The sequence below is a fragment of the Lutjanus erythropterus genome, chromosome 22 (genome assembly GCF_056507025.1).
Source record: "Lutjanus erythropterus isolate fLutEry1 chromosome 22, fLutEry1.hap2, whole genome shotgun sequence".
Lineage (NCBI taxonomy): Eukaryota > Metazoa > Chordata > Actinopteri > Lutjaniformes > Lutjanidae > Lutjanus > Lutjanus erythropterus.
Window position 1 is genome coordinate 7,773,541 of NC_139338.1, and position 13,067 is coordinate 7,786,607.

At 40.3% G+C, this 13,067-nt stretch overlaps 1 protein-coding gene across 1 annotated transcript; it reads left to right on the forward strand.

The window, feature by feature from the left end:
* The first annotated feature begins 673 nt into the window (after positions 1 to 673).
* Positions 674 to 10,876, forward strand: LOC146306578 (NACHT, LRR and PYD domains-containing protein 12-like). The gene is made up of 11 exons (XM_084711301.1): positions 674 to 1,176; positions 1,275 to 1,298; positions 1,437 to 3,189; positions 3,323 to 3,496; positions 3,691 to 3,864; positions 3,970 to 4,143; positions 6,419 to 6,592; positions 6,723 to 6,893; positions 7,120 to 7,293; positions 8,687 to 8,733; positions 9,564 to 10,876. The coding sequence occupies exons 1-11, from the start codon at positions 906 to 908 to the stop codon at positions 10,154 to 10,156; spliced, it is 3,729 nt and encodes a 1,242-aa protein (XP_084567427.1). The 5' UTR covers positions 674 to 905; the 3' UTR covers positions 10,157 to 10,876.
* The last annotated feature ends 2,191 nt before the right edge of the window (positions 10,877 to 13,067 follow it).

Consider the following 13,067-nt stretch of genomic DNA (forward strand, 5'->3'; position numbering starts at 1 on the left):
ACAGTGAGTGATGCACAAATATAAATAATAGAATCGCCCTTGTACCCCTTGAATTCCTTCATTGCTCCCCAACCCCTAAAGACCAACACTGACAAACGGGCCAATGGCTGAACTTGTTGATCCCTGTTGTAGAAAAATACCACAACGTGAAACCACTTAATTCATGTGTATTTAGCAATAGCAGGTTAACTGCCATGTCAATGTATAAATTAAACATCCGCCCAATAAAATTCTTCCACAAAGAGATGTGTTTGCATCTATTGACTTTGTATTGTTGACATTAAGTTCTGAGTTGTGCCTATGTATTGTGAATATTGTACATTGACCTGCTGCAGTATATCTGTACCAGCCCATCAAAAAGACATGTTAATATTCCTGCAGTGTCACAGTCTTTATGTCATGGTGGAAGGACATGCACATTTTGTCTGCTTTGTTTTATCTGGTCCCCAACAAGAACTTTAATGTGTGTATTTGACACATAGTGACACTTGTTGATGTATAATGAACTGCATGTCTCATCTCTTCACCTTGCAGGTCTTTTACTTCACTTTTTATGCTTTTCAGAAGCTCCCTCATACCTGCCTATTACCACCTGACTGGACTGGCTCAACTTGTTTCAGCATGTATGCATGTAGACAAAATGCACCGCAGGCTGATAAGAGGGGCAGGAACAATGCATTTACCGTAAAGCAGGGCTGTTCAGTGTATGCAGTAACGGTGCTCTCTATCTTTGATGTGTTCCTGTTAATCCTCAGTGAGCTCAGCAGGAACTGCAGACTGAAATGACGACAGCGTACCGTCAGCTCAAAACTGAAACTGTTGCTTCATTTGATCGTTGCTTCTGCCAGAGAATGGACGCAAAACAACAGGACTTGTCTGTCACATGACCGGTGTGGAGAACAGATATGGCCTCTGTCCCAGAGCTGCTCTTGGACATTTTGGATGAGCTGGTTGATATACAGCTGAGGACTTTTCAGTGGTTTCTTACCAATAATGATCTCGAAGGATTCCCTCATATTCCAAGGGCTCGGGTCGACGGTTTGGACCGGCCGGGCACTGTGGATGTTTTGGTGCAGACATATGACTATGACGGTGCTGTTACAGTCACAGTGGATATACTGACGAGGATGAAACTCAAACTGTGGGCTGAAAAACTAAAGAAGAAGTACGGCGAAGGTAAAACATGTTTGAAAAACACATAATTTGACTGTTCAATTTGCAAGACAAAATAGCTTAGCCGCCTAACAGCTGTCTCTTCTTTGTTTCCTTATCAGTTTCAAGCAATCAAGTAGGCAAAGGTAAGCAGATAACAGATACCCACACACACAGTCATGTTAACAAGTTCAAACCCATATATCCAAGTACAAAAGCCAGATTAAAGGTTGAACTGTACCAAACTTGAATTAAATTAAGGATTTTTTTTGTTCATTGAGCAGAAATTGATCACCATGCAATCCAAGAAAAACTGAAATCCACCCTGAAGGAAAAGTACCAAGACATTTATGAAGGGAATGCAGATGAAGGAGATACTGTCTACCTGAACAAAATCTACACTGAGCTGCATGTGATTGAAGGAGCCTGGGGAGGCTTCAGCGAGGAGCACGAGGTCAGACAGCAGAGGTCCAACCATGTAACGACAGAAGAAACCTCCATCAAAGCTAGCGACATTTTCAAGCCCAAACCCAACCAACAGAAGCGAATCCGAACCGTGCTTACCCAGGGTATACCTGGAGTGGGTAAAACTGTCTGTGCCCAGAAGTTCACCCTGAGCTGGGCAGAAGGGGAGGAAAATCAGGACATCACCTTCCTCTTCCCGCTTCCTTTCCGTGAACTGAACCCCATCATAGGCGAGAAGGACTACAGCCTGATGCAGCTCCTCCATCAGTTCTTCCCTGAGATGAAACCCCTTGAGACACTGGGAACAGGATGCAAAGTCCTCTTTATCTTCGACGGCCTGGACGAGACTCTGCTACCCTTGAACTTCAAGCACAACAAGGTCTTGAGAGATGAGACTAAGCCAGCCTCGCTTGATATCCTGATCACAAACCTCATCACAGGAGATCTGCTGAGGAACAGTCTCATCTGGATCACATCTAGACCTGCAGCAATAAGACAGATCCCTCGAAAGCACATCAACCAGTGGACGGAGGTGAAGGGTTTCGCTACTGAGCAGAGGGAGGAATACTTTAAGAAGAGTTTATGTGATGATAACCTCGCCAACAGGATCATCAACCATGTGAAGTCATCAAGAAGCCTCTACATCATGTGTCAGATACCAGTTTTCTGCTGGATCATAGTCACTGTAATGAAGAAGATGTTGCGCAACAATGTGACAGGAGCTGTGCCCAACACCCTGACCGAGATGTATGCATATCTCCTTCTCTGCCAGACTGATCGGATGACTGAAAGACACTATCCCATGGAAAGCAACAATGTTGTTTTGAAGCTAGCAGAGTTGGCCTTTCGTCAACTGGAGAAAGGCCAACTGATCTTCTATGAGGCTGACTTGAAAGAGTGTGGCATGGATGTCAAAGAGGCGACCATGTACTCAGGAGTTTGTACAGAGATCTTCAGGATGGATGGCAGAAAGAGGAGAGAGGTTTTTAGCTTTGTACATTTGACCATCCAGGAGTTTCTGGCAGCTGTGTACGTCCATCATTCTTACATGCAAAGAAAGGAAAATGTTTTTCTTGGATACCTGAAAAGGTTGTATACGAGATGGTTCCCTAGGTGTGTGTTCACTTTTCACAAGACCGCCATCGAAAAAGCCTTGGAGAGTTTAGACGGCCGCTGGGACCTCTTCCTTCGCTTCCTCCTGGGACTGTCGCTGGAGTCGAACCAGGAGCTCCTGGGCAGAATACTTCCCTTGGAAGCAGCAGGTGAGGAGGATCTGGCGAGAACCATCCACTTTATCAAGGAAAAGATCAAAGAGGAGCCAGAGGCCAAACTCAACCTGTTCCACTGCCTGAGTGAGCTCAAAGAGGAGTCTTTAGTGCAGGAGGTCCAGAGCTTTGTGAGTTCTGGGAAACTTGCAGCCAAAAAGCTGTCTCCGGTCCAGTGGTATGCTCTCACATTTGAACTGATGACTTCAGAGGCAACAGAGAAGGAGTTTGACTTGAAGAAGTACATACGATCAGAAGAAGGGGTAGTGCAGCTGCTGCCTGTCATTACGTCTTCTGCACGTGCTCTGTGAGTTTACTCACATGATACTTGATCTCTAAGCCACAAATTTATTTTCTGTCCAATACTGCAGCTATTCATGGACTTCCCATCCTGAAATGAAAGAAAAATCACTGAGATTGGTTGTTTATCATTTTTCTAGGCTAAATCGCTGCAACCTCACTGAAAACTGCTGTGAAGTTTTGGCCTCTGCACTGAGCTCGACCTCCTCTCACCTGACAGAGCTGGACCTGAGTGACAACAACCTGAAGGATTCAGGGGTGAAGCTTCTTTCTGCTGGACTTTGGAGTTCACATTGTAAACTTAAGAGTTTAAGGTCTGTAACAATTTAGAAAACAGAAACTGCTCTATACAAGTGAATTCTGATAATGATTACATCAGCAACTATTTATTGTGGTTGAAAGACTTGTGGTTGAGGTTTACAGCTGTTTGCTTTCATTATTGCTATTGAATTACAATACACTTTCAGTTCTAAATATTAAAAATACTTTCTGTTCCGTTTATTTTAAGATTACACAAGTGTAAACTGAAAGGAGATTGCTGTGAAGCACTGGCTGCTGCTCTTAGCATAGAGTCTACCCAACTTAAAGAAGTGGACCTGAGTGCTAATGACTTTCAGGAAGCAGGATTGAAGGCTCTGTCAGTGGGCCTGCGCAGCCACCACTGCAAACTTGAAACAGTGAGGTTAGACTCTCGTATAGCTGATTAACATAAACCACCTGCTTGGACTTGAATTTGATGTTTTAAAGACAAAAAATGCTTGTTGTTTCGGTGGATACTCTTTTGCAGGTTGAATCAGTGCAAGCTGAAAGACAACTGCTGTGCAGATTTGGCTACAGTTTTGAGTTCAAGCACATCTCTCCTGAAAACTCTCGACCTGAGCAACAATAGCCTGAAGGATTCTGGTGTGTCCATGCTTAGTGCTGGACTGAGGAGTCCACACTGTAGACTGGAAAGGCTAAGGTTAGTGCTGTCCAATAAAATTAAGATCTTGACTGTGTTTTTTCTACCCACGCTACTTCAGTACAGGGATCTGTCCTAGCTATACTTACTTTCAACGCCTCAGATAGGGTGGATTGGTCAGTACCACTATGTTGGTACTCCTCTAGTGTAATTTTTGGCGGTGTTATGTTCTGACTTGCTGTCAAAGTCAGGTGACGTAGTATAAACAGTGAGGAAGTCCATGTAGAAAGGCACTGCTTTGGATGGTTGGCTCAAAGACACACAAAACTTTCACCAAAGAGACCAATAGTCAATGGTGACTTCTCTTTACATAACTGACATTGTATTGCCTAAACCTAACCAAGTAGTTTTATTTCATTATCCTACCAAGACGTTTTTGTGCCTTTATTTTGAAAGACTAGCAGACATTACAAATGTATTATTGCTTACTTGACCATGGAGACCTGCAGGTGCAAAACTGGCACTTTGGAATATTTGTTTAAGGGTGAATCAATCAAATATTGATCTCTAGAGGGCAGACAAATTCTAAAACAACATATATATATTGATCAGCATTACAAAGCCTAGTATTTGCTGGCTTCTCTGCTCTGTTCTCCTGAGAGAAGTTCCCCTCCTATTCTAACCTTTAGCTTTTCTTGTTGACTGATTATTCTCGAGTTAGCTAATTTTGTCTGTCTGATAATCGTTGCTGGGCTGGTAAAATGTCCAGTAGAGTGGGTTTATCAGAGTCTGTTAGATAACAACAGCTGACTGCTGCTGCTGCAAACATGAATAATGAAAGAGGCCAGACTGAACCATACAATAGACGTGCAGATTGAAACCAAGATAATCTGCTAAAAGATTCTTAAAACCTCTAGCTGTGAATTTTAGTTGTAACTCTCTGTGGGATTGTCACTACGAGAAACCCTTTCATATTGCATTTGCCATTTAATGTAATATTAATATAAATAATAGTTAATATAATAACAATGGACAAACGAGCTGCATGTAATGTGAAAGAGATGTTCTCACAGTGAAAAGCCCAGAAGAGTTATCACCCAACTCTGTAGTTCCCCTGAAATCTGCAGAGATTTTCAGTTCATTTTTTTTTTTTTTAGTTTTATTGCTTATAACTTTACTGGTTTGACTTCCTCTCATCACTTTCATCAACCTCATCTCCAGATGAAGCTGGGGTCTTTATTTTACTACTAACCCCAGAAGTTAGTGGACAGTAGTGGACAGCAGTGCTACAAAGAGAATTTACATTGGATTGAAATTAATTGTATAGACTGAAACATATCTTCAGATGAATGCTGATGTTCTGTGCTAAATTGGGAAATAGCCAACTGTTTACTAATATTGTCATATCAACATTAAAAGAAAAAAAAGAAAAGCTTGTTGTGCTGCCCTCATGTGGTCAAAAAAATTAATTAATGTAGACTGAGCGACCTAATTTGCTATGCTCACGCGGCGTCACACTCAGGGTTGGAAGCTCAAATAATGTTATCAAAAGGATCACATCTTACCACTGTGTGGCAAGTTTTGAGTTGTAAATGTACGAAAAATGACAACTCATTATCATTTCACACCTTCCTGATTGTTCAGCAACTGGAAAGACAATGTATAGCGAAACTCCAGAGGAACACTGAGACATATTTCAAAATAAAACATTTGATAATCTATTAGGTACCATTACACAAAAGCTAACATCAGCATTAACCACCTCATAGCTAACATTACTGTTTGATAGTATTACACGATAAGATAGAAAAGGCATAAATTAATTCTGAAATATAAATATAAATAATTAATTTACACCTTTCCTATTGTATTGTGTAACACTGTCAAACGGTAACATTAGCCAGGAAGTGATTGAATTCTAATGTTAGGTACTGTCTGATGGTGGCTAATAGGTTATCAAACATGTTGTTTTACCTTGAAATATTCATCGATGTCCCCCCAGATTTTCTGTCCATTGTCTTTGCAGTTACTGATCAATCAGCAAGTGCTGAAATTATTTGAATTTGTCAGATACCCCACTGTTTGCTTGCAACTTTTAAAAATCAGCAGCATCACATTATCCCTTTGATAACAGCAGTTGAGCTTCTCATGGCCCGCCGTGTGGATATGGTCAGCATGTAATATAACCTATATGTAAATTGGAATATTTAACAATTTTTTTTACCACTAATATGCAGCACATGTGAAGTCTTTTAATGTGAATTGATGTCTTTACTATCAATATGTCACATGTAGAGTACTGTTCCTTCATTTGAAGTTTTCCTCCGTCTGTCAGCCTCAGCTGGTGTGGCCTTACACAGAAATGCTGCAATCCCATTGGCTCTGCTCTCAGCTCTGACTCTGCCCGCCTCAGTGAGCTGGACCTGAGTGGAAACGACCTGCAGGGTCCAGACATACAGCAGCTGTGTGCTGGACTGAGAAGTCCACACTGCAAACTAAAGACATTAAGGTCAGCTCAGAAGACACAACAAATAATGTAGTAATGACACAGTTCTGCATGCACTTTCAGTTTTTTTTTTTTTCCAGTAATAGGTCATGACATTTTCACTCACTGGAACAATATATACTCTCACCTGCAGGTTAAAAGAGTGCAATATCCAGAAATGCTGTGCAGATTTGGCCTCAGTCCTCAGCTCTGACACGTCTCACCTGATGGAGCTGGATCTGAGCGGGAACGACCTGCAGGACTCCGAAGTGAAGCAGCTCTCTGCCGGACTGGGAAGTACAGAATGCAAACTGGAGACATTAAGGTGAGCTGGCTTTACATTCAAAGTAACATAATCAAACAACAATATAAAGAATTTCTGCAAAGTAAAGACACAAAATCGCCTACAAATTAAAGGGAGCAAAGTAACACCTAAGGGTTTGAGAGTTTCTGTATTATTTTTGGAATATCTTTATCAAATATGTCTACATAACGTAAAAAGGCAAATATTGTGTTTTTGGATGAAATGGGAATACCCTGCCTCCACACAGGCTGTCTTTCTGTGGAGTCACTGTGAAAGGCTGCACTGATTTGGCTTCAGCGCTGAGCTCCAACCCCTCTCACCTGCGGCAGCTGGACCTCAGCTACAACTACCTGCAGGACTCTGGAGTGAAGCTGCTCTCTCGTCATTTGAACGACCCGCTCTGTAAGCTGGAAAAACTGAGGTAAAACAGTCTGTCAAAGCTAATTATTCAGCCGAGCCAGAACCAGGTCATTGTTTTGCGAGTCTTAAATCGTAACCTTTGAATTTTGAGTCCTAAACAAGTCATAATGTAATGCGCTGTTGCCGTTAAGCTTACATTAGCTAAGCATTAGGTGACTGAAAATACTGGTTTTGATTTACCATTCTGTATGCAACTTCACACGTCAAACAAAGCTGAAAGTTGTTGCGTCTCCTTCTGTAATTTCCGTCCCCCACATTTTGCATACTGCAATTCAAATATCTTTGCTATCATTTTTGTCCAACTGGAGCTCAGTAACATCACATTAGTTCTTCGTGGTTCTCCCCTGAAACTTGATTGGATGTTGTCAGAATGATTTAAACAAAGGGGATTCTGGGGAATTAAATGTCAACTTCTGGGAATAAACGGTGTTAACTAGTGTTAATTAAGGAAATGAATTGATTCATGGCACACTTTATAAAGACATAATATATAAAGTCTGCTGCTGGTGTGGTTTTATGATGTTATGAAGTGCTGTGGGCTCATGGGAATTATCACTTTCACCTTTAAACAACCGTCAAAGCTGATTCACCTTACGTTTAGTCACTCTCTGATGTATATGATGTATTCTGTGTTATCTTGGAAGCTATGGTTAGTTATTAACTAGCAAATAGCTCACAAAGGCTAACAGGGAATGCACCATTACTTTGAATGAATTATGGATTTCTCTACCTTTGAACATTGCTGGAGACATTTAAGATAATGTAAGTACACAACTCAAATAAACATCTAACATATGTCTATCATTTTTTGACATTTTAATGCAGAAATGTTACATATTATAGCTTAAAAAAACATACTTGAGTGTCAGTAGGACTTCTGTCATTTAGTGTTTTTAGGGATTCCTGGGGCTTTATTTAACCTTTTTATTTCCTGGGTTTAAAATACTCCCTGCACCATTTTGTTCTCTAATGTCAGCGACACAATGGACCAAAAATACCAAGAAAAGAAATTCAAGAAAATTCCTTGAAATAAAGAAAGTGAAAAATAATATTAAATCATTATCATACCACATGCTTAGTTAAGATGGGCGTTTTCTAGAACGTACAACGTCTTTTGGTTTAAAGTTTCATTTAATGATCAGCTTCCCTTTATAGTGTTCTGTTTATTGTCACTGCTATCAGTTTGTTTTAGGGCATGTGCTGCTCACATGGAACAGAAATCACAGAATACAGAGGAAGGAAGATGCAACATGTTCAAATGCTCAACAATCATATTTGACATATCCTGCATGCAACGTATATATCATGAATAACATGGTTACAAAACATATAAAGTAATAGAAATATCAAAATCTGTTTCTCAGTGATTTGTATATTTACCCTCCTGTCTGCAGTGTGGACCACAGTGCAGAGTGCTACTTGAAATCAACACTGAAAAACTGTAAGTGACTGTATTTTCTATTTATATTATTTTCATTTACTTTTAATCGAATTGAACCAAAAAGCAGTAACCTCTAATGTGGGCTGAAGATACACAAAAGTGTTGTAGTTTTTGGCAGCAGCAGGATCAGACTCTGCACCTGCAATGTCACACATTTTTGAATCAAACTAGAGAGGGCTAGTTTTTTGCCCTTACATGTTGTAGAGCCATTTGTCCAGCAGATGGCAGGATAAAGATTTATTTAAAACTGAGTTCTGACAGTCTGATGGTTTCCTTTCTTTCTTTCTTGTGTTGTAGCAGGACCCTGATATGAAGGGATAGTTAACCCCAAAGTAGAAAATATTAAAATATTTTTCCTCTTGCCTGTATTGGTTTTTATCATCAAGATCAGGGGTCAGTAGCCTGTAGCTATAGATTGCTGTCATGATTTCTAGACAGGGACAATGCTGTTGAATTTTTCAAATGAATTTTTTGGTGCTTTTAGCACCACAGGCCAAATGCCATTTAGTTCCATTAAATTCAAAACAAGGCAGACATCTCTATACTCTAAAATTCTGCAAGGCAAGCCAAAACAATCTGTATGGATAAATAGCACAAGCTGAAAATTTGGGGGTTAACTGTCCCTTTATAATATAGTTTTAATGGCCTTTACAATCTCAGTTTATATGTGTAGTATACTTCACTAAAAAGAAAGGAATTGCATGTACAGTATATACATGTACAATACAAACAGTTGGACAAAAGGGGGTTGACAGGGGCACATATATTTGGATAATCCAGCATTGGACTTCATCATTGTTGTGAATTGAAAATGTTTGTGTCTTGTACAGATGCATGTGAGTTGACACTGGACAAAAACACAGCTGCCAAGTCTCTGTTCCTGCACGACGGTGGAAAGCAGGTGACGTGGGTCAGGGAGAAACAGCAGTACCCAGATCACCCCGACAGGTTTGAGACTGTCTCCCAGGTGCTGTGTGAACAAGGCCTCACCCAACGCCACTACTGGGAGGTGGAGTGGCGGGGACACTGGGTGGATGTCGCGGTGGCCGTGAGGGGGATCGGCCGGAGGGCAAGCTATCATGTCAGCGGGTTCGGCTACACGGACCAGTCGTGGAGCCTGTACTGCTCTGAGGATCACTACAGCGCTCAGCACAACGACCAGCCCGAGACGATACCAAGGCTTCCGTCTCACTCCCACAGGGTCGGAGTGTACCTGGACTGGCCGGGTGGCACCCTGTCCTTCTACAGCGTCTCCTCCGGGACCCTCAGCCACCTTCACACGTTCTACAGCACCTTCACTGAGCCCCTCTACCCCGGGTTTGGAATGGAGAAGGATGACTGCTCCGTGACTATTTGCACAGTGGAGGGATCGCAAGAAGTCTTTCCTCAGCCAGCTAGTGCAGAAAGACTTGAGGAATCTTGAGTGTGGGTCGTTTCCTCTGCTCTGAAACACAGAAGGCGTGTCTGCTCTGCTGGCAAAGTGTTGAACACCACTATGACCAGAAAACAACCTGAAACATGGACGCTCCATCTAGCAGCTTTATTGGACGTGTGCAGACATGTTTGTGCCACCAATTCATATTTTTTTATTGTTGTCTCTAGGCAGAGAAAGGTTAGATTCATATAGGATATTACAGCTCTTAAGATCAAATACAAACTATTATTATCTACTGTTAAATACAAGTTTAAGTACAGAAACCCTAGAAAAACATCACTTATTGTGCTATCATTATGTGGTGTTTTGCTGCCCTCTGCTGGGTTTGACATGTAACAATTACACACTACAGCTACCTGGCTGCCTGTGGCTTATTCCAGCTAATTCTTTTGCCCTTTTGCTGCTATTCTGGAGAAGTACTGGCTGAACTAAAGGCCAAGCTCTAAAAGTCGCAGTTTACCACTACATAGTTTTCAGTCCATTTACACAGAGTTTGAGGAAACTGTGGGGTATTTTTGGCTCTCAGATGGTGGCAACAATGCTGGAGAATAATATAAAAAAGAGAGTTCAGAATTGTCACTTAGGCTCAGAATTTTAAACATTTTTTTGTAGTTTTTATTATAAAACCCAAAGACAACAATATATGTATATGGAAACATGGAATAATGTGACTTTGGGAGCATTTCATTAAAGGTTCTCTGCTAAACAGCTAGCTGTAGACGTCCATTTGAATCCTCCAGCCTGCACAAAAATGCACCAAATTGCAACACATGGCGCATAATTTTAAAGTCAAATGCTGCCAGTGAGGAAGGGCAAAAATATTACAAGTCTGCAGCCATGCTAGCAGCACTTACCTTAGGCACTTGGAGCTCAATGCTAATGTCAGCTTGCAAACATGCTCACAATGACAATGCTAACATGTCTGTTAAGCCGGTATAAAGTTTACCAGGCTCACAGTTTTAGTTTAGCATGTTAGCATGTTGACATTTGCTAAATGGTGCTATATATAGGGGCCCAAATTCCTACAGTATGAAGGGCCAAAAATTAGTCTGGATGGAAAATACTGTGTGCTACTGCTGGTAGAGAGACGAGGGGCTACTTGTCTCAGCCTGCAGCTGTGTTTACAACATTTTGACAAATTTTAAAATTTGTGACAAACTGAGATAAACAGTTAGATGAGACAACATGCAGATAGCTTCCACTTCAGCTAGTTTGCAACAATTCCCTGTCCTAGTCAACTGCCAAAGGGATGATAGTGAGCCCCAAATCAGGTGGCTCTGATATATACTGAACAGGGGAAAAAAAGAGGAGACTTTTCACTAAAGCTGTCAAATTTAAGGACTTTTACAGTTGTCACAATCAGATCTGAAAGACAATACAGTATCAGAATCAGAATCGCTTTATTCACCACATGTACAAAGTACACAGGAGTTTGACTTGGTGATGCAGCGCACTGGGACAAGAAAGATAAAAAGTTTAAAGAGACTAACTGAAAAGATTAAAATCTTAAAGTTAAATACAAGAATTATATCCAAATACAAAGCGTGTATACAAATAAGAATACTATACAAAATGGTACGAATAAGAATAATAATAGGAATAATAAAGTACAGTATGAGTTAAGAATAAGAAATATAGAACAAGTTAAGGGAAAGGTGGAACTTGCACTAATGACCAGGAGTGATTACATCAAGCCATTGCTCAACTAGTCATTGCACATGTATGAAAGTAAGTGAATCATTTCCCCTGTGACTAAATGAAAAATGAAAACGAAAAAATCAAGAAGACTCAAGAAGATGAGCCACCATCACAATTTAGAGGAAAAGACACCAAGCCATAGACACAGTCTTTGATATTTCAGTTGATGAAATATTTACTTTCTGCTGACCTTCAGTTGAGATAATTTAATTTAGATAAATATATCTAAAGAAGAAAAGTAAATTATCTCTACAAAATAACAGCAGTTGGTAAAACTTTTTCAAACCTGAAGAATTTGACTTGGGCTCAAAACTGATGTACTATGTATGTATAATGTTGTAATATTTTAAAAATATAATGTTATTTATTTCCATATCAGTCAAGTCACAGGGAGCCACTGGAGAAGAGATAAAGAGTCACATGTGGCTCTGGAGCCTAAGGTTGCAGAATCCTGTCCTATACTTTTGAGTTTTGAGCCCAACTCAAACTCTAAATTATCTAAAAAAAAAAACCCCATTATTAGTTGGTAAATCTTTTTTTAAAACTTACTTTTCTTCTTTAGATAAATTTGAATCTTTAAGGTATAGAACCCCCCCCCCCCCCCCAAAATAACTGTATTTTGAAAATTGAAGAAAGTCGCTAAAGTAAGTTTTGAAGCAAGTCTTGAAATCTGGAGTTGTCTCAACTTTTTTTTAAGGTTTGTTTTCTTGATGAGAGGGAATAAAAACACTGAGATGCATTTATTCATAAAGCATTTTATGTGTAGATGGTGATGTGGAATATTCATTAATGCACAAACGTTTTAAACTCTCCAGAAAAAAAAAATTGGGAAACACTGGTCTTGACCTGCTCTATATGAAAAGTGCCCTGATAAACTTAACTTGACCTGACAACAGTTCACTTCAACTCCCTTAAAAAAAATCCCACTACATTAACAGTCAGGGGCGTCGGCAAAGTCATTCTTTGGAAATGATGCGAAATGATGAGTGACAATCCAAAAATATTAAAGAACTCATAATTTTATCAGCCTGATTTCTCATGCTGTTACACACATATGAGCATCAGTGTTATATTTGTGTTTTGCATCAGGGTTCAACAGCACAGCAGATGTTTTGTGTCTGAGTCCAGCTTGGAATGTTATTTGCCTTGAGAGGTGCAGCCAGATGGGAAATGGGAGTATTTTAGCACAGCAGTGTTGACA

What these genes read in the sequence shown, in the direction of transcription:
- LOC146306578 (XM_084711301.1), top strand. Translation starts at nt 906, where the DNA reads ATGGCCTCTGTCCCAGAGCTGCTCTTGGACATTTTGGATGAGCTGGTT. An exon ending in TGTAAGCTGGAAAAACTGAG is followed by an intron (nt 7,294 to 8,686) that starts GTAAAACAGTCT and finishes TCCTGTCTGCAG; the next exon opens with TGTGGACCACAGTGCAGAGT. An exon ending in GAAATCAACACTGAAAAACT is followed by an intron (nt 8,734 to 9,563) that starts GTAAGTGACTGT and finishes TGTCTTGTACAG; the next exon opens with ATGCATGTGAGTTGACACTG.